Consider the following 22,351-nt stretch of genomic DNA (forward strand, 5'->3'; position numbering starts at 1 on the left):
ATGTTCAATAGAAACCATCTGAAGACAAGAATAAACATCGTTTGATGTTGTTGTTGTTGTTGTAGCAGTTTATTGTGTACTATCTTTCGTCTGCTTGATTCTGTTGAGTGTCAAGACCCAGGAACTCCGCGACTAAGATGGGGTGCGTCCACAGGGATCTGGGTCTGAGTCGAGTGGGTCTGGCCGGGCAGTTAAACAGGTGACGTGTATCGTGCGGTCCCTGGTAACAATCGGGACATACATCTTGCACGTCGGCATCAATCCTAGCTCTGTGGGAATTGAGGCGGCTGCATCTGCCGGAACGTAATTGAGCCAGAACCACTCTGGTTTGCCGGGGGAGGTCGATTTCTTCGGGTGCAATGGGTGGTGGTCGTTCTCCAAGGACTACATTCACCCGGTAGCCAATTAACGCGTCTGCTACCGTGTCTGCATGAATGTTGTTCAGACCCGCTTGATATGCTGCTTGATCTAGAGGTTCTCTCTTGTAGCGCTGGACCTCACGCTCTAGATCGTGTAGATCTACCTTAAGGCTTCTGGGCGGTGGGTATCTATCCACAAGATGATGATTTGGATGATTTCTGCGATAACAGCCCAGAAGGTATTGCTTAGACAGCATGTAGTTATGTCTTCGCACTGGTAGAATCTTTGTCTCCTGATGGAGGTGGTCCACATGAGAACTAAGGAGACAGCCCGTCGCAGTTCGGAGGGCGGCATTCTGACAGATCTGAATATTATTCCACTGCGTGTCACAAAGTTGACGTGACCACACTGGCGCTGCATAACTTACCACAGACCGGCCAATTGCTTTGTACGTGGTCAACAAGGTTTCTTTGTCTGCACCCCAAGTGCTGCCAGCGAGTGACTTGAGGACCTTGTTTCTACTTTTGACTTTATTGCAGATTGCTGTGGCATGTGGGGAGAAAGTGTAAGAGCTGTCAAATGTGACGCCAAGTATTTTGGGACACTTGATGGTCGGAATCATTTCTCCGTCGACCATCACAGTCAGCTCAGAATTCACCTCACGCGTATTTGTAGTGAACAGTGTGGCTGAAGATTTGGTGGCGGATATCTTCAGATTTCTTGCAGCGAAATATGAGGCAAGCTCGTTGAGGTAGACGTTCAACCTATCGCAGATGTCATCAATGGGTGGGGGGCCTGATGCCATGATCGTACAGTCGTCCACATATGATACGATCTCTATGCCGTCTGGAGGAGGTGGGATGGAGGATAGGTAGAGGTTAAACAGAGCCGGAGATATCACCCCACCTTGGGGAACTCCCTGTTTCACTCTACGGTGTTTTGACTTCTTATCCCTACATTCCACAAATGACTGGCGGCCACACAGATAATTCGCGACCCAACGTTTCAGGCCTGGCTGGAGGGACGTGTTGGCGATGTCCTCAAATAATTTGGCATGGCTGACCGTGTCGAATGCCTTCGATAGGTCCAGTGCCACGAGGACCGTCCTGTCACATGGCCTGGGTTGATTGAAGCCACGGCAAATGTGTGTGGTGATGGCATGCAAAGCTGTTGTTGTGCTGTGCAGTCTCCGAAATCCGTGTTGATGCTCGGCGAATGGAAATTCTCCTACGAGGCTCGGGAGGAGTAATGCCTCAAGCGTCTTAGCCACTGGTGAGAGAAGGGAGATCGGTCTGTACGACTCCCCCAAACTCGGGTCCTTACCAGGCTTCAGTAGCGGGATCACTCTGCCCATTTTCCAGACATCGGGAACTATAAGAGTGTTCAATGACAGGTTAAGGACTGTGGTAAGGTACTCAACTCCAGGTAAATCCAGATTCTTCAGCATCAATGTAGAGATTCCGTCGGGGCCCAACGCCTTGGAAGGTTTGGCGCCACGGATGACATTCGTAACTTCGTCCACGGTAAATTGTGATGGCTGTTTATCGGCTCGGAGACCACGAATACGGCGAATGGCTCTCCTCCTTGCCCTGTCTCTCTCGGGATGCACAATAAATTGACGGTTGAACAACCTGGCGCATCTCTTCGGATCAGTCACGGTTAACTCGCCAAAAGTGACTGAGGTCCTGTCGTCCCGTCTACCGGGGTTCGAGAGAGATTTAACAGTGGCCCACAATTTGTCTGCACCGGTGCCTAAGTTACATTGCGATTGAGATGTCTGGCGAGCTGCTGCACCTCCTCGTAATCCTAGTGGGGGCATCCTCATTCACCGTGCAAAACGTGGAGCAATCTATCTGCTCTGCCACGCTGGTCGTTACCTAGGGGAGAATGCCATGACGAGTGATGTGCATTAAAATCCCCCAGAACCAGACGACTATGGCCAGATAGCAACCCACTTATGTCGGGGCTGTAGGCCTGGCCATTAATCGGGACACAGCTACCAACCGGCGGTATATACACGTTGTATATCTCTATCTCGGCAGTACCAGACCTGACTGCTACCCCCATACATTCCATGTATGGGTCACTAGCGTCAAGCGCAGGCGAGATAGGTATATACTGCACGGAATGGTGTATAACGAAGGCCAATCCCCCACCTCCATTCCTTGAGCGATCCTTACGTAGCACATTGTAGCCGTGACAACTGTGCAAGCTGCAGGTGTTAGTCAGCTTTGTCTCCTGGATCGCTGCGACCGATATGCTCTTCCGACTCATAAAATCTACAATCTCATCAATCTTGCCTCGCAGTCCATTGCAGTTTAACTGCAAGAACGATACATTTCCCGACACTGGCCTGGCAATAGTAGGGCTAGGGTGCTGTCGTTGCATAAATTGCCGTACGGGAGAGGTCGGGGAGGTCACATAGTCCGACGACGAGGACCCCGAAGGCGACGACGGCGACGCTTGTGACCCACTGCTGGCTATGTTCGCACAGCACCTAGCGACATAGCTAGTATGACTATACTCTCGTAGCGAGGTTAGGCCAGAGCAAGAACGGAAATGTACCACTCCTAGCACCGGTTACACCTCACCGACACTGACCGATGATGAAGGCGGTTCTGGCAAACGGAACAGAACCAGGGTCCGGGGTTCTTTTCAATCCCGGCACGGACCAGAAGCATACGGAGAAGGCACTCCGGGATGTGCCTCTCCCATGACGAAAAAAGACGAACACGTACATTGAGGCGGCAGCCCTTGCCGATGAAAGTTCCATCGGGTCAATCCGGTGCGTACAACCGGCTGCCATGGCATTGATGTGTTAGAATTATCCACTTTTGTAAATTGCTCATTTAATAGATTTAAATGAACGTTTGTTGTAGTACTTCGTTTAGTGTCTATGCCGATATCGCGAATGGTTATTCATTTCAATTTCATGTCCACTGCAGATTTAAACTTTGACAGAGATGATATAAATATTCTATCAAAGTAATTCTATTAATTTCGATGTCTTGAATATTTTTGGCACCAATTTTAATCGTCCACAGATTGCGGATAGTGGAATGCTCCATACGGAGTAGCTGCAACGGCAGTCGCGGACAATCAGCGGAGAGTCACAATGAGAAGCCGAGCGGCACCGTCTCTTGCACAAATACTGAGTGCCTATAATACTCGATATGACAAGGCGGGTTATTGTCGCCTTTAAATAACCAATGGCCACCCTGTACCAGCGGCGATCGGTCCTTTGGACCGGAACGAGCTTGCTCACCTACAGGAGCTTAGGGAGGATCGCCACCTTCACCTGAAAATGTGGCTATAGCAACAACAGCAACATGTTCCGCGGCGATCGGTCGTATGGTCCGGAACGAGCTTAACACCTCCACCTGCAGATGTGGCTACAACAACAACAGTTGTATGCGTTGTTCAAGCGATCGGTGGGGGACACCAACAACTCGACAACCCATGCAAGTATATGGTGGCCACAATAACAACCAATTTTTGGCAAACGTGATCTTTATTGGTTTCGTGAATTTCCATATACCTCTCCCATACAGGTTTCTTTGCAAAACGTTTCTGACATATTGGACATTCAAAGAAACGTTCCTGTCCTTGTCTTTTGTTGGTGCAGCATTTTCCACAAAGTTGGCATTTAAAGGCTCCAGGATCAACGTGCACTCGAATGTGTTCTTCCAATTGATGTCGACGACTGAGTTTACGTAGGCAGCAAAGAACGTAGCATCTTTTATTATGGTGTTCCTTTCGAAAATGTTGTCTCAGTGCAACATACTTGGTGCAGTTCCACTACATAGGTAGCAATCTAAGTCTTGCTTCCATTGGACTATGAATTCATCGATTTCTTTCGATGTTCTCTTTCCAAAACTTGTATCGAGTAACTTCTCACCATTTCTCTCTTCCATTTCTTCGTTTGAACATGTTGAATCCTCCAACTTCAAATCTTTGAGGAGATTATCGTTTATGCTCTCCATACTTTCATTTGATATTTTTTCCTTTCTTTCCTTATTGGAAGACTTTGTACTCTTTAATGATTCTGCTTAAGGTATCCTGCCACGTTTTTTTTTTGGGAATTTTAATGGCAGCTTGGTTTCCCTTAGGTTTCTCCCTCTTCTTGCGAGTAGACATCTTGGGAAATTTTTTGTTTCGCGTTTTCAAACATTCCAATAAAGGTTTTTCATCCTCTGAACTAAACTGCAAATCGCTACGTCCATCAAATATTTCGAAGTCAGCTGAAAACCCCATGAAATCTTTTTCATCCTCATTAATATTAGCGTCGGTAAGAGTTCTACATTCACTAACGGGATCTACAATATGTTCTGCAAAATCCGGTATGTCCGATACGGGTGGTTCAAAACAAGAATCATCTTCGGTCTTCACAATAGCCTCTGTTTTTGTGGCGTATTCACTTAACTTTGTCTGTGCAAGTATTACCGACCTCTGAAAGATATTGAAATCATCAATATGTTGCCAGCACACCTCGCATATAACCGGCTGTTTTTCTTGCTCCAGGCTCAGAAGCTACACATTAAAAAGAAACAGACATACATTAATTAAGTCCACTGTAGAAGATAGGAGGACTTTCCTGACTTACCATCGGATCGAAATATTTCACTGTAGTTTCATAATATTTCACAGAGGCGACATAGAGTAGTCTGTGTCATGGTTCTTTCAAATTAATTTTTTTTTTTTTTGAGTTTGGTTTTAAATATGGTGATGCTTGTTAGGCACCAAAAGCCAGGTTATTTGCAGTTTCGATGTGGATCCAAACTATGATATGATATAAAACAACGTTAAGACCCAATAGCAGGAGCTTGTTGACAATCCCAAAGTAGTTGTTCTGGAAAGTGCCTCCAAGGATGTCGTTTGAGGGCAACCCTGCTGTTGCAAAATGCTGATGCAACTGACAGCAATGAACTACAATGGCTGAAATATCCCAAGCCAATTTGCAACATATCTTCATTTTGTTTATTGTTTTTGTTTATTTTTAAGCCAATTTTTTTGTATAAATAGGCCCTTCTGGCAAATACTTGTTCTTTTCTATTCGTGATACCAAAAAAACATGTAAGTCGTGCTTTGCATTTTTTGTTGTAATTTTTATTGAACTTGTTAAAGTTTTAAAGTGTTAAATGTAAATTTTAACTTGAATCTTTATTTATTAATAGTGAATAAACAACACATTAACGTAACCTCACACCTTAAACACACACACACACATCAAATGTACAACCCTTATATTTAAAATACAAAACACATATCAAGCAAAATAAATATATCCAGCAGTTTCATCATTTCAAACATAAAGCCATACTTCAGTTTATTATTTTGGAAGGCCAACTGGTGTGAGACGTTTATTCATCGGTTCACGAAGAAAAGAAAAGCAACAATTTTATTCAATGTTTAAAGTCATTTTGTGTTATATGTTTGGCGTCAAGTAAACAACGTTAAAAAAAGCCGTGGACGGACGGACATTTTGTGTTATTTTTAATGCAAAATTTATTTTGAAGAAGCCAGCCCTCAAATTTTTGCCAAATTTTGCATTAAAATCAAGCCAGCCTTTGTGTGAATTGTGTTACTTACCTTTGTGATCGAGATTCAGCCAAGTTTATGTCCAATTGTCAAGATCAGCCAAGAAGAACAAGCAGCAGAAGCACAAAAGGAACCCCGCCAGCCCGATATCAGCAATACGTCAGCGAAATGTCTGTCAACCACTCACCAAAGTCAGATACGCCAGCAAAAAGCCAACAAAGACAGCCACAGCTACAGCCAATGGACGGTACTACTCATGTCAATACGATTAATCCGCCTTCTCAATTACAGCACCAGAAAACTGCAGCCAATTCACCAGCCGGGACATCAAAAACTGTAAATGAAGTCGGTGAGTTCATGAAGCAAATGAGAGTGCAAATGGAGCAGATGCAGCGTCAAATGCAGGTAATGCAAAGTGAGTACATTGCATCAACGAAGAAGATGCAAGCGCAACTTGTTAATACTGCCAAACAAGTGGAAACGCAGTTAGCCAATCAAATGACGTCGACGTCGCTGTCCGCATTACCTACATCGACGCTGCCACAGCCGCCATCAAATATGCCAGAACCAATACTGCCAACATCTCAGCCATCACTGCCACCACCAAATCAGTCACAATATCAGCCGCCACAGAATCTTCTACAACAGCCGCCACAACTGTCGCCTCTACAACAGCAAGTTTATCAGCCAACGCCACAATATCCGCCGCCATCACGGTCTATAAATTCGGATATGTCTGTCCACAATTCGTATCCACAAAGTTTTATATCTGTTCCACACAAGAAAATTTATCCTCTCCCCACATTTTCAGGTCTTCCAGAAGAATGGCAAACCTTTTATGAAGCGTACGAAAGCGCCACAGCCGAATTTGGATATAACAGCCTCCACAACATTATGCGCCTCAGAGATGCTATCAAGGGTCGAGCCAGAGAAACCGTCGAATCGCTGCTAGGTAATTCTGCCAACGTCGACACCATTATACGAACGCTGCTTGAAACCTTTGGTCGTCCGGAACAGCTGATTAGAAGCCAAATTGAAAAGGTTCGTGCCATTCCACCTTTAGCCAATGACAACCTGGAAGCCCTGGTAAACTTCGCCAACAAAATCTCGAACATGGCCACATTTGTCAAGAACGTGAAGGGAGATCACCATCTTTCCAACCCTTCATTGTTGAGCGAACTGGTCGCTAAACTTTCCGCAAGCCGCCAAATGCAGTGGGCCGAAAAATGCCTCCAATTACAACAACCAGCCACCATTGTTGACTTTGCAGAATGGCTATCAGTACTGCGTCGCCTGGCCAATATCGTCCATGACACCTTGCCGTCAACTTCGACCAATGCCGCATTAAACCGCCGCCATTTTGCTGCTACTGCACCGCCACCAAACCGAAAATACGTCAACGTCACTGTCAGCCAATGTCCAGTATGTAAGGGTGAGTGCACTAACATAAAACACTGTACAGAATTTTTAAACATGTCCATCGACAAAAGATGGAACACTATAAAAGGGCTCAAGATTTGTTTTTGTTGTTTAAAACGTGGACATCAAGTTAAATTTTGCCACACAAAACGCCGTTGTGGCGTTAATGATTGCCCAAAGCCACACAACAATTTATTGCACAGTACACTTTCACAATCACAACCGGAGCCAGCGACCGAGCCAACTCATTTGTCCACGACGGGTGGGACACAAAATAACCGCACGGTTACGTCCGAAGCACAACGACCACAAACCGAAAGACGAAATTGCCATGCAGCTCATTCTCCCGATAATGTGCTTTTCCAGATTTTACCCATAACTTTGTATGGGCAGCACAAAACAATAAGCACTTACGCCTTTATTGACGACGGCGCCAACGTTTCTATGCTGGATCTGGAAATAGCACGAGAACTTGAACTCCATGGAGAACCTGAGCACTTGGAGCTGCAATGGCTTAATACTCACCGCGTAACACAGAAAACGGAAAAAATTCGCGTGACCATCAGTGGAGTTGGCCAATTTAACAGAAAATACTTACTTTCCAATGTTTACGTTTCATCGGATATGTCATTGCCAGTACAGAGTTGCCATATAGCTCATTTTATGAAATCCCAAAAAAGTGACAAAATCGCCAATTTAAATATGCGGGATTATTCTAATGTTCAACCAAAAATGATTTTAAGCTTAACCCATTCTTTCCTAACAGTTCCCATTGAGACGCCTACACTTTTATCCGAATTTGGACCCATTGTGTCAACCACCAGATTAGGCGCTGTTATATATGGACCAATTCCTGGTGAAGAACCAACAAACATAAAGAGGGCTTTACACGTAAGGAAGTGTGTGTACCAAAATGATGTTTTGAAGGAGTTGAGCGATATGATGCGTGGTTATTTTGATGTGGAGACCCTTGGAACCAAAATACCCGTGAAACCTATAAAATCCAAAGAAGATGAGAGAGCAATGGGCATATTGGAAACAAACACAAAGCAAGTAAATGGCCGATATGAATGTTCGTTGTTGTGGAGAGAAGATGTGAGACCGATCCCTGACTCATACAACATGGCTTTGAATCGTTTGTACTCTGTGGAACGTAAGATGGCAAAAGACAGTGAGTATAAAATGGAATATTGCGATAAAATAGCAGATTATGTTAAAAAGGATATTGCCGTAAATTATCGGATGAAGAAAAATCTATAATGCGCGAACGGACCTTTTATTTGCCCCATTTTGGTGTACTAAATCCAAATAAAAAAGGAATTCGGCTGGTTTTTGATGCGGCGGCCGAGGTTATGAACTTCTCATTAAACAAAGCCTTACTTCCTGGTCCTGACATTAATAACTCATTAATTTCAATTCTTTTTAAATTTAGAGAATCCCCCATTGCTGTATGTGGTGACATACAAGAGATGTTTCACCAGATCGTCATTGCCAGGAAAGACCAAGATAGCCAAAGATTTCTGTGGAGAGATGGCAATCCTGATCAGCCTGTGGACACTTATGTTATGGAAAGGCTTATTTTTGGAGCCACCTGTTCACCAACCATTGCCCAATATGTCAAGAATAAAAATGCGACAAAATACATCGAAAAGTCACCAAGAGCCGTCCATGGTATCATCGAACGTCATTATGTGGACGATTATGTCGATTGTTTCGAAACTGAAGATGAAGCCCTTAATGTTGTTCGCGAAGTGGTAAGGATCCATAAATCCGGTGGTTTCCATCTTCGCAACATAATATCCAACAGTGAACGAGTGGCAATACTATGTGGTAATAATCCTGGCAATGGCGAGAACAGTGGCAACTTTCTTTTTGGTGACAGCATAGAACGGGTACTCGGTATTCATTGGACACCAAAGACAGATGATTTTTGTTTTCATTTGCGTTTGGCCAAAGTGGACAAAAATATATTAAATTTTACAAAGGTGCCAACAAAAAGGGAGATGCTCGGCCTAAATATGTCCGTATACGACCCATACGGATTCCTGTGCGACTTTATGGTGACGTCAAAGGTGCTAATGCAGAAGGTCTGGAAATGTGGGGTAAGTTGGGACGAGCAATTGCCGTCAGAAATTTATAGCCAGTGGAAGTACTGGTTGGAGCAGTTATCGAGATTGGTGGAATTTAAGATTCCAAGATGTTACGCCGGTGGTTTTAGCAGCAGCAATGTTGATCTACATGTCTTTGTGGATGCAAGCGAAGAGGCTATGGCAGTTGTGGCATATTGGAGAGTGGTAAGTGTCAGTGGTGTTAAAGTGATGTTTGTAATGGGCAAAACAAGCTGTGCCCCGACACGGTATCACACAATACCAAAACTGGAATTGCAAGCTGCTGTAATGGGCGTTCGAATAAAAGAGGCCATATTAAAAAACCATTTGTGCTGTGTTAATAATTGTTTTCTTTTGGTCAGATTCTTTTACGGTGATACAGTGGATTCGGTCAGATCACCGAAAATACAAGCAATATGTGGCAAATCGTGTGGCTGAGATATTGGACGGCAGCAGCATTGAACAATGGAGGTGGTGCCCTGGTAACGAGAACACTGCAGACGAAGGAACTCGCTCAAAACTGTTCAAGCCATATGAACCCGAAGGACGTTGGAAAAATGGACCAACGTTTTTGCGGAAGGCGGAATCGTATTGGCCGAGTGAGGTGCACAATCAAATGAAAAAGGATGAAAGTGGCTCAGAACTGCGATCCAAGCACAGAGTTCTGGTGGCTCAGAAGGTATGTTGGTGCATTCCAAATATTGATAATTTTTCCAATTACAGAAGGCTGAAACGGGCTATGGCATGGGTGTTCCGGTATGTGCAAAACATGAGGCGTAAAATCAAAGGTGAGGCGTTGTTCTTGGGTGATCTGTCCCTGGAAGAAGAAGAGAATGCCGTGTCTTATCTGTGCCGTCATGTGCAACGTCAACAATACGAAGACGAACTTGAGGACCTGAAAAAACAACACTCAGTGAGCCAAAGCAGCCAATTATTGTCGCTGAATCCCTTTGTTGGCCAAGATGGCTTAATTCGTGCGTCTGGGAGAATCCAAAATGCTGCCTTTTTGAATCTGGAAGCCAGGCAGCCCATAATTTTGCCGAAAAATCATCGGTTCACCAGGTTATTGGTGGAATTCTACCACAGAAAGTTCCTGCACATCAACACTGCCACTGCTATGAGCGAAATACGTCAAAAGTACTGGGTGCCATCACTGCGTCAACTATTAAACAGCATCCAGAGCCACTGTTCCGCCTGCAAACTTCGTCGAGCCAGGCCACGTCAACCCCAGATGTCTGCCTTACCGATGGAGAGGGTGACCCCATACGTTCGAGCCTTCACATACACAGGACTTGATTATTTTGGCCCAGTAAGTGTTGGAATCCGCCGTCAACGTGAGAAAAGGTGGGTTGCTCTTTTTACCTGCTTTACAACCCGTGCCATCCACCTGGAGATTGCCACAGACCTATCCAGCGATGCTTGCCTGATGTGTATCCGCAACTTCATTAATAGAAGAGGTGTCCCTGTATCCATAAGAAGCGACAACGGGACCAATTTTTTTGGCATAGCAAAGGAATTACAAGGTATTGATATGTTTTTGGATACTAATAGTCTCTCTTCAGGTTTGACGGCACTGGGCATCAAATGGATATTCAACACTCCGTTGAATCCAAGTGAAGGCGGCGTATGGGAACGGCTTGTGCAGTCCGTGAAGAAGGCATTGTACATCATGTTGAAAGAGCAGGCTCCAAAGCTCGAAACGCTCCAATCGTTTCTAATCGAAGCAGAGAACATCATCAATTCGAGACCCTTGACTCATCTACCTGTGACTCCCGAAGACCCGGAACCATTGACCCCGAATCATTTTCTGCTTGGGTGCACTAATTCAACCCAAACTCCGGCACCATATGAGCCCATATTGATGTGTCTTCGAAAGCAGTGGCGTGTGGTGCAGAACTTAAAGAACGGCATGTGGCATCAATGGCTGCATGAATATCTTCCTGAGCTGACGAGAAGGACGAAATGGTGTTTGCCATCACAACCGTTGGACGTGGGCTGCCTTGTTTTTATTTGTGACCCAGATCTTCCAAGAAGCCAATGGAAAAGAGGGCGTGTCATCGAGCTCCATCGCGGCAAAGATGGTGTAGCACGTTCAGCCGAAGTGCGCACAGATGTGGGTGTCTACCGCCGTCCTGTTTCCAAGTTGGCCATACTAGACGTTGAAGACTCTGCTGGTGAAGGTGAAGCCTCCCCCTCTGGGTCAGTTCACGGGGGTGGGGATGTCGTTTGAGGGCAACCCTGCTCGACGGTAACCCTGCTGTTGCAAAATGCTGGTGCAACTGACAGCAATGAACTACAATGGCTGAAATATCCCAAGCCAATTTGCAACATATCTTCATTTTGTTTATTGTTTTTGTTTATTTTTAAGCCAATTTTTTTGTATAAATAGGCCCTTCTGGCAAATACTTGTTCTTTTCTATTCGTGATACCAAAAAAACATGTAAGTCGTGCTTTGCATTTTTTGTTGTAATTTTTATTGAACTTGTTAAAGTTTTAAAGTGTTAAATGTAAATTTTAACTTGAATCTTTATTTATTAATAGTGAATAAACAACACATTAACGTAACCTCACACCTTAAAAACACACACACACATCAAATGTACAACCCTTATATTTAAAATACAAAACACATATCAAGCAAAATAAATATATCCAGCAGTTTCATCATTTCAAACATAAAGCCATACTTCAGTTTATTATTTTGGAAGGCCAACTGGTGTGAGACGTTTATTCATCGGTTCACGAAGAAAAGAAAAGCAACAAAGGACTAGTTGTGAGTGGTATTTCAAAAATGTGAGTGTTGGACGACCAATCGATGAAAAAAAGCAATTGTTATCACGTAGTTCAGCTGCTGTAAAGTGAATTAAATCTATTTACTAAAATTAGGATGTAAAAGTACAAATAGGATGCCAGAAAACTAGCCGATATGTCGTAAATATCATGGAAATTCCAGCTTTCATTATAAATGAAAGCGATTTATACATATTGTGGCATTCAAAAATGTATAGATTTTCCTACGAGTCTCAAACTTAGCATACTGTTGTGGAGTGTTGTGTCGGGTCAGATTTTCAGCACATGTTGCAAATTGGTTTAGAGGTTGCTCCAATCACTTGTCAACATTATGTCCTGCATAGAGCCGGTTGATAACTTATTTTGAGAAACTATTGCTTTTCAATGACATTATCTACCAGTTGATGGAAATGTTCCCCTTATCTCTCGAAATAGCATTAAAAGCAAAGTTCCAATTCTTCCACAATATATTTTTAATAGAATAGACAGCCTCTTTCGAAAATATTCTGGATAGTATTAATTGCGTTCAAACCTAAGAAGCTACTTAGCCGTTAAAAATGCCGCCCTCTTATGAGGAGGCAATTCATGATCGAGAGCATAAATGTTATTAACAGCGGTGGACCTTGTGACCCCTATATATCTCTTTAGAATACCATTATTCAACATATGAGGCATAAGTTTTTCCTTAATCATCAGATTGATGCACTTGAAGAAAACAGATATCAGGGAATTTGGTCTGAAGCTGTTGATGTCATTGTGGTCTTTATTCGACTTTGGCACAACTTTAATGATTCTCAAATTGTCACGAATTGACTAATTGAGAAATTTTACTAGTTGGCGAAGCTGGGGTCTTTTCTCGCATTTTTGTTCGCTGCCAATTATCGTCTAAAGCATATTTAAAGCTATTCCTCCACCATAACTTGGCGCCTCGAGAGGCTTCAATTTAATTCGTAGCATACGCTACCACATCAGTTATTGCCTTCTCGATGTGGGATATATCAGGTTCCAATTCAAGATTCGTCAACTGCTCCAAAAAATTCATCTTTGAAAAAAAAATTCACTTTGTTTGGTCCAATTGCATTCAGCCCAAAGGTTATATGGAAGGTTCTGAAACCGCTCAAGGAACTCGATGCTTTACAATTATAAAAAATCTTCACAGCCACACAAAAACACGACAATGGTTTTAATAGTGATGGAGATTTTTTTTATTTAAGTTAATTTTTCCAAACAAAACTAACTCGTTTTGTTTTGGTTATCAACTTCATAGCATCCACAGGGATTTGATACCGCATCATGTTCAACATATGGTCATGATGATGTGCTACCAAATCCCTGTGAATGCCAAAAAATTCCTTCGTTTTACCACAATGCATGGTGGAATGACAACATGGATATTATAGCCTCATGGACAATTTGCACGGTACAACTTGATCACAGATCTGAATTCACAGTAACATTGATACATCTTTTTAATCCCATACCAGCCGGTTGTACGTACCGGATTGACCCAATGGAATCCTTCTCGGCAAGGTCTGCCGCCCCCGTGTACATGATACTGCTACAACAACAACAATATTGGTACATCATTAAAGGCAGCTTTCGAATGATAAATGCGTTACATATGTGCTGTTACTTTTTGTCCTCTTAAAGGCTCTATTACACGGTATATAGGTGTCTTATGATATGTAAGATTTAGCACGTGGAGAATTGTATGTGTTGTGTTATACAAACGATACTAACATGAAAATCACTTTTCAAAACAGCATATGTTAATTTTAGTTTAGACCGTGGTCTATTCCCTCTGATAAAAACATCAACACACAGCTTTTACGCATAAAAAATCAGATTTGCTCTCACTTTAAGGTTATGTCATTTGAAAATAACATACAGGTGTGATAGCAAATATGATTAATCTCATGTAAATTGTCAATTTTAACAAACATTTTAAATTACATATGAATTCAAAAAGTGACGTCATAAGACAACTACGCACGTCAAATACGAATAGAGAGCGTTCTAATCGGCTTATTATGTATTTTCATATGTATTTTTTTATAGACATGTGCCTACATGTATGTTCGTTGAATTAAGAACACGGTTTAATCGAATGAGTTGCATATTTATTTGCAAATATTACATTTTACTGATGTCGTATGCGTGAGAGTTGGCAAAATGTTGAGAGCTATATATTTGAGATATTGGCTAGTACACTTTATTTTGACGCACACTGTATATACATATGAGCTAAACTGAATTTTGTAAAGACCACCGTAGCTTAGAGGTTAGCCAGTCCTGCCTATGACGCCGAACGTCTGGATTCGAATTCTCACAAAAAAAGAGAACTCTTATCATTGAGCTTATGGCCTCTGGGGACTATCAACTAATTTCATCAACGCTTTGATTGTGTGCGTTCAGTGTAACCGAACTTGACAATAGCAAAACACAAATTAAGGTTGACGTTTTTCAGTTTTACGTTTGCGGGCAAGAGACGAATTAAAGCGTTGATGAAATTAGTTGATCATCCCCAGAGGCCTTATGATATGATATAAGAGGCTATGATTTCCATGTTATCATTCCATCATGCATGGTGGTAAACCGAGGGAATTTTTTGGCATTCACCGGGATTTGGTATAACATCATCATGACCATATGTTGAACATGATGTGGTAACAAAACCCTGTGGATGCATTGAAGTTAATAACCAAAACAAAACAAGTTGATTTGGTTTGGAAAAATTAAATGAAATAAAAAAATCTCCATCAATATTAACACCATTGTCGTGTTTTTGCGTGGCTGTGAAGATTTTTTATTTTTGTAAAGCATCGAGTTCTTTGAGCGGTTTTACTTTCGGAGGCGATTGGGAGTGGAGGCTGGAATTTGAATTCTGTATCGGATAATAATGCTGTGACCGAAGGTGTTTGTGGAAGTGCAAATGCAATAGTGCCGCGACTGAAGATGTTACAATGTCCAGAAGTCGTGATGAAAATGAGGTAGTTTTTGCTGGCACTTCTGAGTCAGAGGCTCATTGGGGTAACTTAATATTAACTTTCATTTGAAGACTATCAATCAGCTAACCAATGTTTGAAGATGAAGAAGATTTTAGGAGAGAGATGTGCCTGTTTGTTGGTCTGAAGAAGACTAACTGCCTGCTCTACTAATTCTGTGTCAAACGACTCATCTGTTTTTTTTATCCGGCAGTGCGAAAGTGCCATTGTTGTGGTAGGTTTGGAAAAACTAAGCACGGTAGTAGGTCTAGAAAGCGTTGTAGTAAATGTGGAATTAATGAGGCTTTTTGTGGAGGAACGTGTGCGGGCGTAAAACATATTTTATGTAATGGAACTGTACAACAGGCTAGTGTTAAAGATGTTTGCCCTGTGTGACTAACTGGGATGTAGCAGACCCTTAACTATAACCGTTGAGCCGAATGCAATTGGACCAAACAAAGTGAATTTTTTTTCCAAGATGAAGCTTATGGAGCATTTGACTAATCTTGAATTGGAACCTGATATATCCCACATCGAGAAGGCAATAACTGATGTGGTAGCGTATGCTACGAATTAAATTGAAGCCTCTCGAGGCCCCAAGTTATGGTGGAGGAATAGCTTTAAATATGCTTTAGACGATAATTGGCAGCGAACAAAAATGCGAGAAAAGACCCCAGCTTCGCCAACTAGTAAAATTTCTCAATTAGTCAATTCGTGACAATTTGAGAATCATTAAAGTTGTGCCAAAGTCGAATAAAGACCACAATGACATCAACAGCTTCAGACCAAATTCCCTGATATCTGTTTTCTTCAAGTGCATCAATCTGATGATTAAGGAAAAACTTATGCCTCATATGTTGAATAATGGTATTCTAAGGAGATATATAGGGGTCACAAGGCATTTTTAACGGCTAAGTGGCTTCTTAGGGTTGGACACAATTAATACTATCCAGAATATTTTCGAAAGTATAGGGTACAGGCTAGTCCTAGGCGGTATGACGCTGAACGCCTTGGTTTGAATCCTGGCGATCACATTAGAAAAAATTCAGCGGTGGTTATACTCTGCAAATGCTGGCGACATTTGTAAGGTACTGTACTATTTGGTACAAAGATGTGTCGCCTTGCGGCACGCCGAACGCTAGACAACTGCAACGGCTCTCGCTGTTGCTCCGTGTGCATAGGCTCGAATCCCGGTCGGGCTCTGGAGAGTTTTTCATTTTCAAATGTTTTGCCTGTTAGTGCGAAGATTATTAAATTATAGAATTGTTGCTTGTTTTCCTTTGGAGACGAGCTCAATGATCGGAGATTTTTCTTTGAAAATGGAAAACGAAAGCCAGAAATAGCAACACACACCAACCACTATGGGGTACGATTTGTAATTTGGTTTAGAATTATTCATCTGCCATTAAGTGTGAAGGGTCGTACGTTGGTATGCTATACTTGTACCAAATTTACAAGTAAAAACGAGTCAAATCGCAAATGATTATGTGGTCTCCTTATTTCATCATTAGCTTGATCAGTCTTGCATAAAGTTATGCCATATAGAAAAAGTCTGTCATTACACAAAAATACATGCATTGGGAAAAAGTAAAGCTAATAGACAGGGATGTCGAGCGTGGTTTGTGGTAATTGTATCATAGATGCGTTTTCGCAATTAATACGATTCAAATACTACATAACAACTCACGGCCAGTGACGCCATCACACCTTATATGGTTGAAAAGTCTTCTAACCAAAGGCGTCCCGTGGTTGGTGTGTGTTGCTATTGGATCTCCTTTTCCATTTGTAATCTCCGATCATTCAAATCAAACAAAAAGTTATGCCATTTAGTCTGGGTGAAATAGCTAAGTTGTCCATCGAATGTGGTGCACCGTTGGATGTAAAGCTTTCTCATAGTGAGGCTGTCTATTCTACTAAAATTTGATTGTGGATGAATTGGAACTCTGCTTTTAATGCTATTTCGAGAGATAAGGGGAACATTTCCATCAACTGGTGGATAATGTCACTGAAAAGCAATAGTTTCTCAAAATAAGTTATCAACTGGCTCTATGCAGGACATAATGTTGACAAGTGATTGGGGCAACCTCCATACCAATATGCAACATGTGCTGAAAATCTGACCCGACACAACACTCCACAACAGTATGCTAAGTTTGAGACTCGTAGGAAAATCTATACATTTTTTGAATGCCACAATATGTATAAATCGCTCGTTTCATTTATAATGAAAGCTGGAATTCCCATGATATTTACGACATATCGGCCAGTTTTCTGGCATCCTATTTGTACTTTTACATCCTAATTTTAGTAAATAGATTTAATTCACTTTACAGCAGCTGAACTACGTGATAACAATTGTTTTTTTTCATCGATTGGTCGTCCAACACTCACATTTTTGAAATACCACTCACAACTAGTCCTTGGAGGGACTTTCCAGAACGACTACTTTGGGATTGTCAACAAGCTCCTGGTATTGGGTCTTAACGTTGTTTTATATCATATCATAATTTGGATCTACATCGAAACTGCTAATAACCTAGCTTTTGGCGCCTAACAAGCATCACCATATTTAAAACCAAACTCAAAACAAAAAAAAAATAATTAATTTGAAAGAACAATGACACAGACTACTATATGTCGCCTCTGTGTTAATATTTGCAATCATTATAAAATGCTGTGCGATGAGAAGGGTCAGAGCAATGAAATATATGAAACTACAGTGAAATATTTCGATCCGATGGTAAGTTAGGAAAGTGCTCCTATCTTCTACAGTGGACTTAATTAATGTATGTCTGTTTTTTTTAATGCGTAGCTTCTGAGCCTGGAGCAAGAAAAACAGCCGGTTATATGCGAGGTGTGCTGGCAACATATTGATGATTTCAATATCTTTCAGAGGTCGGTAATACTTGCACAGACAAAGTTAAGTGAATACGCCACAAAAACAGAGGCTATTGTGAAGACCGAAGATGATTCTTGTTTTGAACCACCCGTATCGGACATACCGGATTTTGCAGAACATATTGTAGATCCCGTTAGTGAATGTAGAACTCTTACTAACGCTAATATTGATGAGGATGAAAAAGATTTCATGGGGTTTTCAGCTGAATTCGAAATATTTGATGGACGTAGCGATTTGCAGTTTAGTTCAGAGGATGAAAAACCTTTATTGGAATGTTTGAAAACGCGAAACAAAAAATTTCCCAAGATGTCTACTCGCAAGAAGAGGGCGACACCTAAGGGAAACCAAGCTGACATTAAAATTCCCAAAAAACGTGGCAGGAAACCTAAAGCAGAATCATTAAAGAGTACAAAGTCTTCCAATAAGGAAAGAAAGGAAAAAGTATCAAATGAAAGTGTGGAGAGCATAAACGATAATCTCCTCAAAGATTTGAAGTTGGAGGATTCAACATGTTCAAACGAAGAAATGGAAGAGAGAAATGGTGAGAAGCTACTCGATACTAGTTTTGGAAAGAGAACATCGAAAGAAATCGATGAATTCATAGCCCAATGGAAGCAAGATTTAGATTGCTACCTATGCAGTGGAACTGCACCGAGTATGTTTGCACTGAGACAACATTTTCGAAAGGAACACCCTAATAAAAGATGCTACGTTCTTTGCTGCCAACGTAAACTCAGTCGTCGACATCAATTGGAAGAACACATTCGAGTGCACGTCGATCCTGGAGCTTTTAAATGCCAACTTTGTGGAAAATGCTGCACCAACAAAAGAACTTTAAGCAATCATATGTACGAGCAGCATACACAACAAGGACAGGAACGTTCATTTGAATGTCCAATATGTCAGAAACGTTTTGCAAAGAAACCTGTATGGAAGAGGCATATGGAAATTCACGAACCTAATAAAGATCACGTTTGCAAAGAATGCGGCAAAGGTTTTCCAACGGAACAAAGACGGATTGTTCACGAGCGCATGGTACATAACGTTGAACGTGTGTGTGACCAATGCGGCAAAATTTTTCGTGGCATTTACACCCTTCGCCAACATCTACTGGAACATGCAGGTGTGGAGCGACGTAAGTGGCCATGCGATCAGTGCACTGCCCAGCTCAATACACACACCAGTCTAAAGCGTCATAAACAGGTGGCTCATAACGACGGCAGTACAGTATACATCTGTAGCGAATGCGGAAAAGTTGCACCATCCTCTATAGCTCTGCTCAGTCATAAGAAATATGTCCATCAAGCACCTCGAAAATTCAAATGCACAATATGTGAAAAGGCGTTTAAGACCAATCTTGTACTACGCGAGCATATGGCGAGCCATACAGGAGAAGATCTTTACACCTGTCCGCATTGTCCGAAAACATTTAAAGTTAGCTCCAATATGCATCATCATCGAAAAAAGGCCCACCCAATTGAGTGGGCAGAAGCCAGACTAAAGAAACCCATGACTGCAAGTATAGATATGAAACAAGTATCCCAGGAAATTGTAATGTGAAATACTTGTACGAGTACATACAAAGTAAAGAAATAAAAATAAAATTTACAACACTCGACCTTTTGCTTTCTAGACCAGATCTACTAATAAATAGTTCATCCAAGGTCCAAATTCGCTAGATTTTGAAGAAATATGTTTCCAAAAATTGGTTGTTTTTGTGGCCAGCACATACTTGCATGGGTTGTCAAGTTGTTGGTGTCCCCCGCCGATCGCTTGGAAAACACATACAACTTGTTTGTTGTTGTAGCCAATTCTGCAGGTGGAGGTGTTAAGCTCGTTCCAGACCATACGACCGATCGCCGCGGAACATGTTGCTGTTGTTGCTATAGCCACGTTCTCAGGTGAAGGTGGCGATCCTCGCCAAGCTCCTGTAAGCTCGTTCCGGTCCAAAGGACCGATCGCCGCTGGAACAGGGTGGCCAATGGTTATTTAAAAGCGACAATAACCAGCCTTGTCCAGACCATACGACCGATCGCCGCGGAACATGTTGCTGTTGTTGCTATAGCCACGTTCTCAGGTGAAGGTGGCGATCCTCGCCAAGCTCCTGTAAGCTCGTTCCGGTCCAAAGGACCGATCGCCGCTGGAACAGGGTGGCCAATGGTTATTTAAAAGCGACAATAACCAGCCTTGTCATATCGAGTATTATAGGCATTCAGTATTTGTGCAGGAAACGGTGCCGCCCGGCATCTCACTGTGACTGACTCGATACGGCTGATTGTCCGCGACTGCCGTTGCAGCTACTCCGTATGGATCATTCCACTATCCGCAATCTGTGGACGCGCCCGGTAGCTCGCAGCTAAGCTGTTCGCGATAGCAATGAACACCACACAGATCGGATCTCAATGTTCCAGCCTGTGTGCTGTTCACAGCTATCCCGTTCCAGGCCTCGGGAACATGATGGTCTTTGGTTATTTAGAAGCGCCAATAACTTGCCATTTCATATCGAGTATCATAGGCACTCAGTATTTAAGCAAGAGCCGGTACCGCCCTGCCTCTCACTAAGACTCTTCATTCAATACTTACTAGAATTAAAAGTGAACACATAGTAAATGCAAACAATACAAAATTTTTTAGAATAATTATATGTAGTTAGAGTTGACTCGTATATAGGTAAAATATAAAAATCGATATTATAAATCAATCATAAATTTTAAAAAGTTCAGTTTTAAAGGCGGAAGCATTGCTTAACTGTTGAATATTAACGGGGAGCTAGTTCCAAAGACGAGGTTTGCTTATGTAGAAATGCCGTTCTGAAGAAAGTTTTCTAAATTTGGTTAAAATTTGTTTTTTATTTCCTCTAGTGGATATCGCAAACTGCAAACGGTCGTACAAAAATTTAATTTTATGATAGTTGTCAAATTTGACATTGAAGATTCGGTATGAAAACTTCGAAATTCTTTCTCTTTTTCCTTTGTTGAATACATAACCTGCAATATTATTATAGACAGCGATAAGTATCCTTGTATCATTATAGTCGCAGCATGCCTAAACTTCACATCCATAGAGAAGTGTTGGGATTGCATACATTTTAGCAAGCAGCAAAAGAATATCTTGAGGAGACGATATACGTAATTTCCACAGGTTTCTTAGGTTAGGTTGAAAAGAGGGTGCGGATCTTAATTCGCCCCATGCTACTATGGACATACACCTGAGGCAGTAATCGGCTTGTTGTGCTCTCTAAATACTACAAAAAACGTAACCTCAAAAAAGACAAAAAAAAAGTCCGTGCTTCTTACAAAATCCTTAATTATTTTCCATGCCACGCCTTTAAGTTGGTTCATGTCTGGTACTGTGTCCCCACATACGTGCCGGTATTCGTTAGACGCGAAAGCCGGGCAATGGCATAGAAAATGCTCCAACGTCACATAATCTTCCCCGCACCGATTTTACATAAGTGAGCTCGTAGTCCTATGTGTCCCGTTATGATACCAATAGCTATACTGACCTCCTTCTTGCTTCCTTTCAGCAATAGCCTCGTCTTCTTAACACACCATGAATTTTGCCGGAAGCTCGATTTATGTGGTTAGACCAAGTCAACTTGGTGTTGAAATTCAAACCCTAACTGCTAGATGGCTCTACTCGCTGAATAGTAGTGTCGAAATTCTTAAGTTAATATCGGCATTTTTGCACAATAATTATAAGATTTTGAGGGATTTGTATTTAAACAGTTAGTGCTTCCCATTTGCTGATTGATTGTATTGTTGCTTGCATCTAGTCATACATCATCCGCATGCATCTGTATACTACATGTTTCAAGAACGTTGGGAAGGTAATTTATGTATAGAGAAAATAATAAAGCACCAAGAATAGAGCCCTGAGGAACACCACGCGATATATCTAATGCGTTCGATTTTTGTTCCTTTAGGACAACATATTGAGAACGATTAGACAAAAAAGATGAAATTAGATTGCAGGCTGTATCTGAGAAATTAAATAGATTTTTGAGTTTTGAACACAAAATATAATGAAGTATTTTATCGTTATCGTCGATCATATGTTGTACTGTGTTGCCAGATGAATAGTAAGCGCACGTTATTATCAACATCACCAGATCAGGCAAATCATACACCGAAAAAATTTTCGCCGTGCCAAAGCATGAATTCTGACCACAAAGATGTTTTCTCATGGAGCAAGCTGGGGGATATGTTGGACGACAAATTGAAGGACGTTGCCAAGAAGGAGGATGTGGCTGC

The 22,351-nt window shown here is 41.9% G+C and overlaps 3 protein-coding genes across 3 annotated transcripts; 2 read left to right on the top strand and 1 right to left on the bottom strand.

The window, feature by feature from the left end:
* Positions 1–3,851: 3,851 nt before the first annotated feature.
* On the bottom strand, positions 3,852–5,056 carry LOC131997343 (uncharacterized). The gene is made up of 2 exons (XM_059368208.1): positions 4,964–5,056; positions 3,852–4,890 (listed from the first exon to the last, which is right to left on the bottom strand). The coding sequence occupies exons 1-2, from the start codon at positions 4,964–4,966 to the stop codon at positions 4,375–4,377; spliced, it is 519 nt and encodes a 172-aa protein (XP_059224191.1). The 5' UTR covers positions 4,967–5,056; the 3' UTR covers positions 3,852–4,374.
* A 920-nt stretch (positions 5,057–5,976) lies between these two features.
* LOC131997341 (uncharacterized) lies at positions 5,977–9,109 on the top strand. The gene is made up of 2 exons (XM_059368202.1): positions 5,977–8,488; positions 8,750–9,109. Exons 1-2 carry the CDS (start codon positions 5,977–5,979, stop codon positions 9,073–9,075), a joined length of 2,838 nt encoding a protein of 945 aa, XP_059224185.1. The 3' UTR covers positions 9,076–9,109.
* A 144-nt stretch (positions 9,110–9,253) lies between these two features.
* On the top strand, positions 9,254–12,105 carry LOC131997342 (uncharacterized). The gene is made up of 2 exons (XM_059368203.1): positions 9,254–9,419; positions 9,788–12,105. The coding sequence occupies exons 1-2, from the start codon at positions 9,413–9,415 to the stop codon at positions 11,653–11,655; spliced, it is 1,875 nt and encodes a 624-aa protein (XP_059224186.1). The 5' UTR covers positions 9,254–9,412; the 3' UTR covers positions 11,656–12,105.
* Positions 12,106–22,351: the final 10,246 nt, after the last annotated feature.

This window comes from Stomoxys calcitrans, chromosome 4 (genome assembly GCF_963082655.1).
Source record: "Stomoxys calcitrans chromosome 4, idStoCalc2.1, whole genome shotgun sequence".
Classification (NCBI taxonomy): Eukaryota; Metazoa; Arthropoda; class Insecta; order Diptera; family Muscidae; genus Stomoxys; species Stomoxys calcitrans.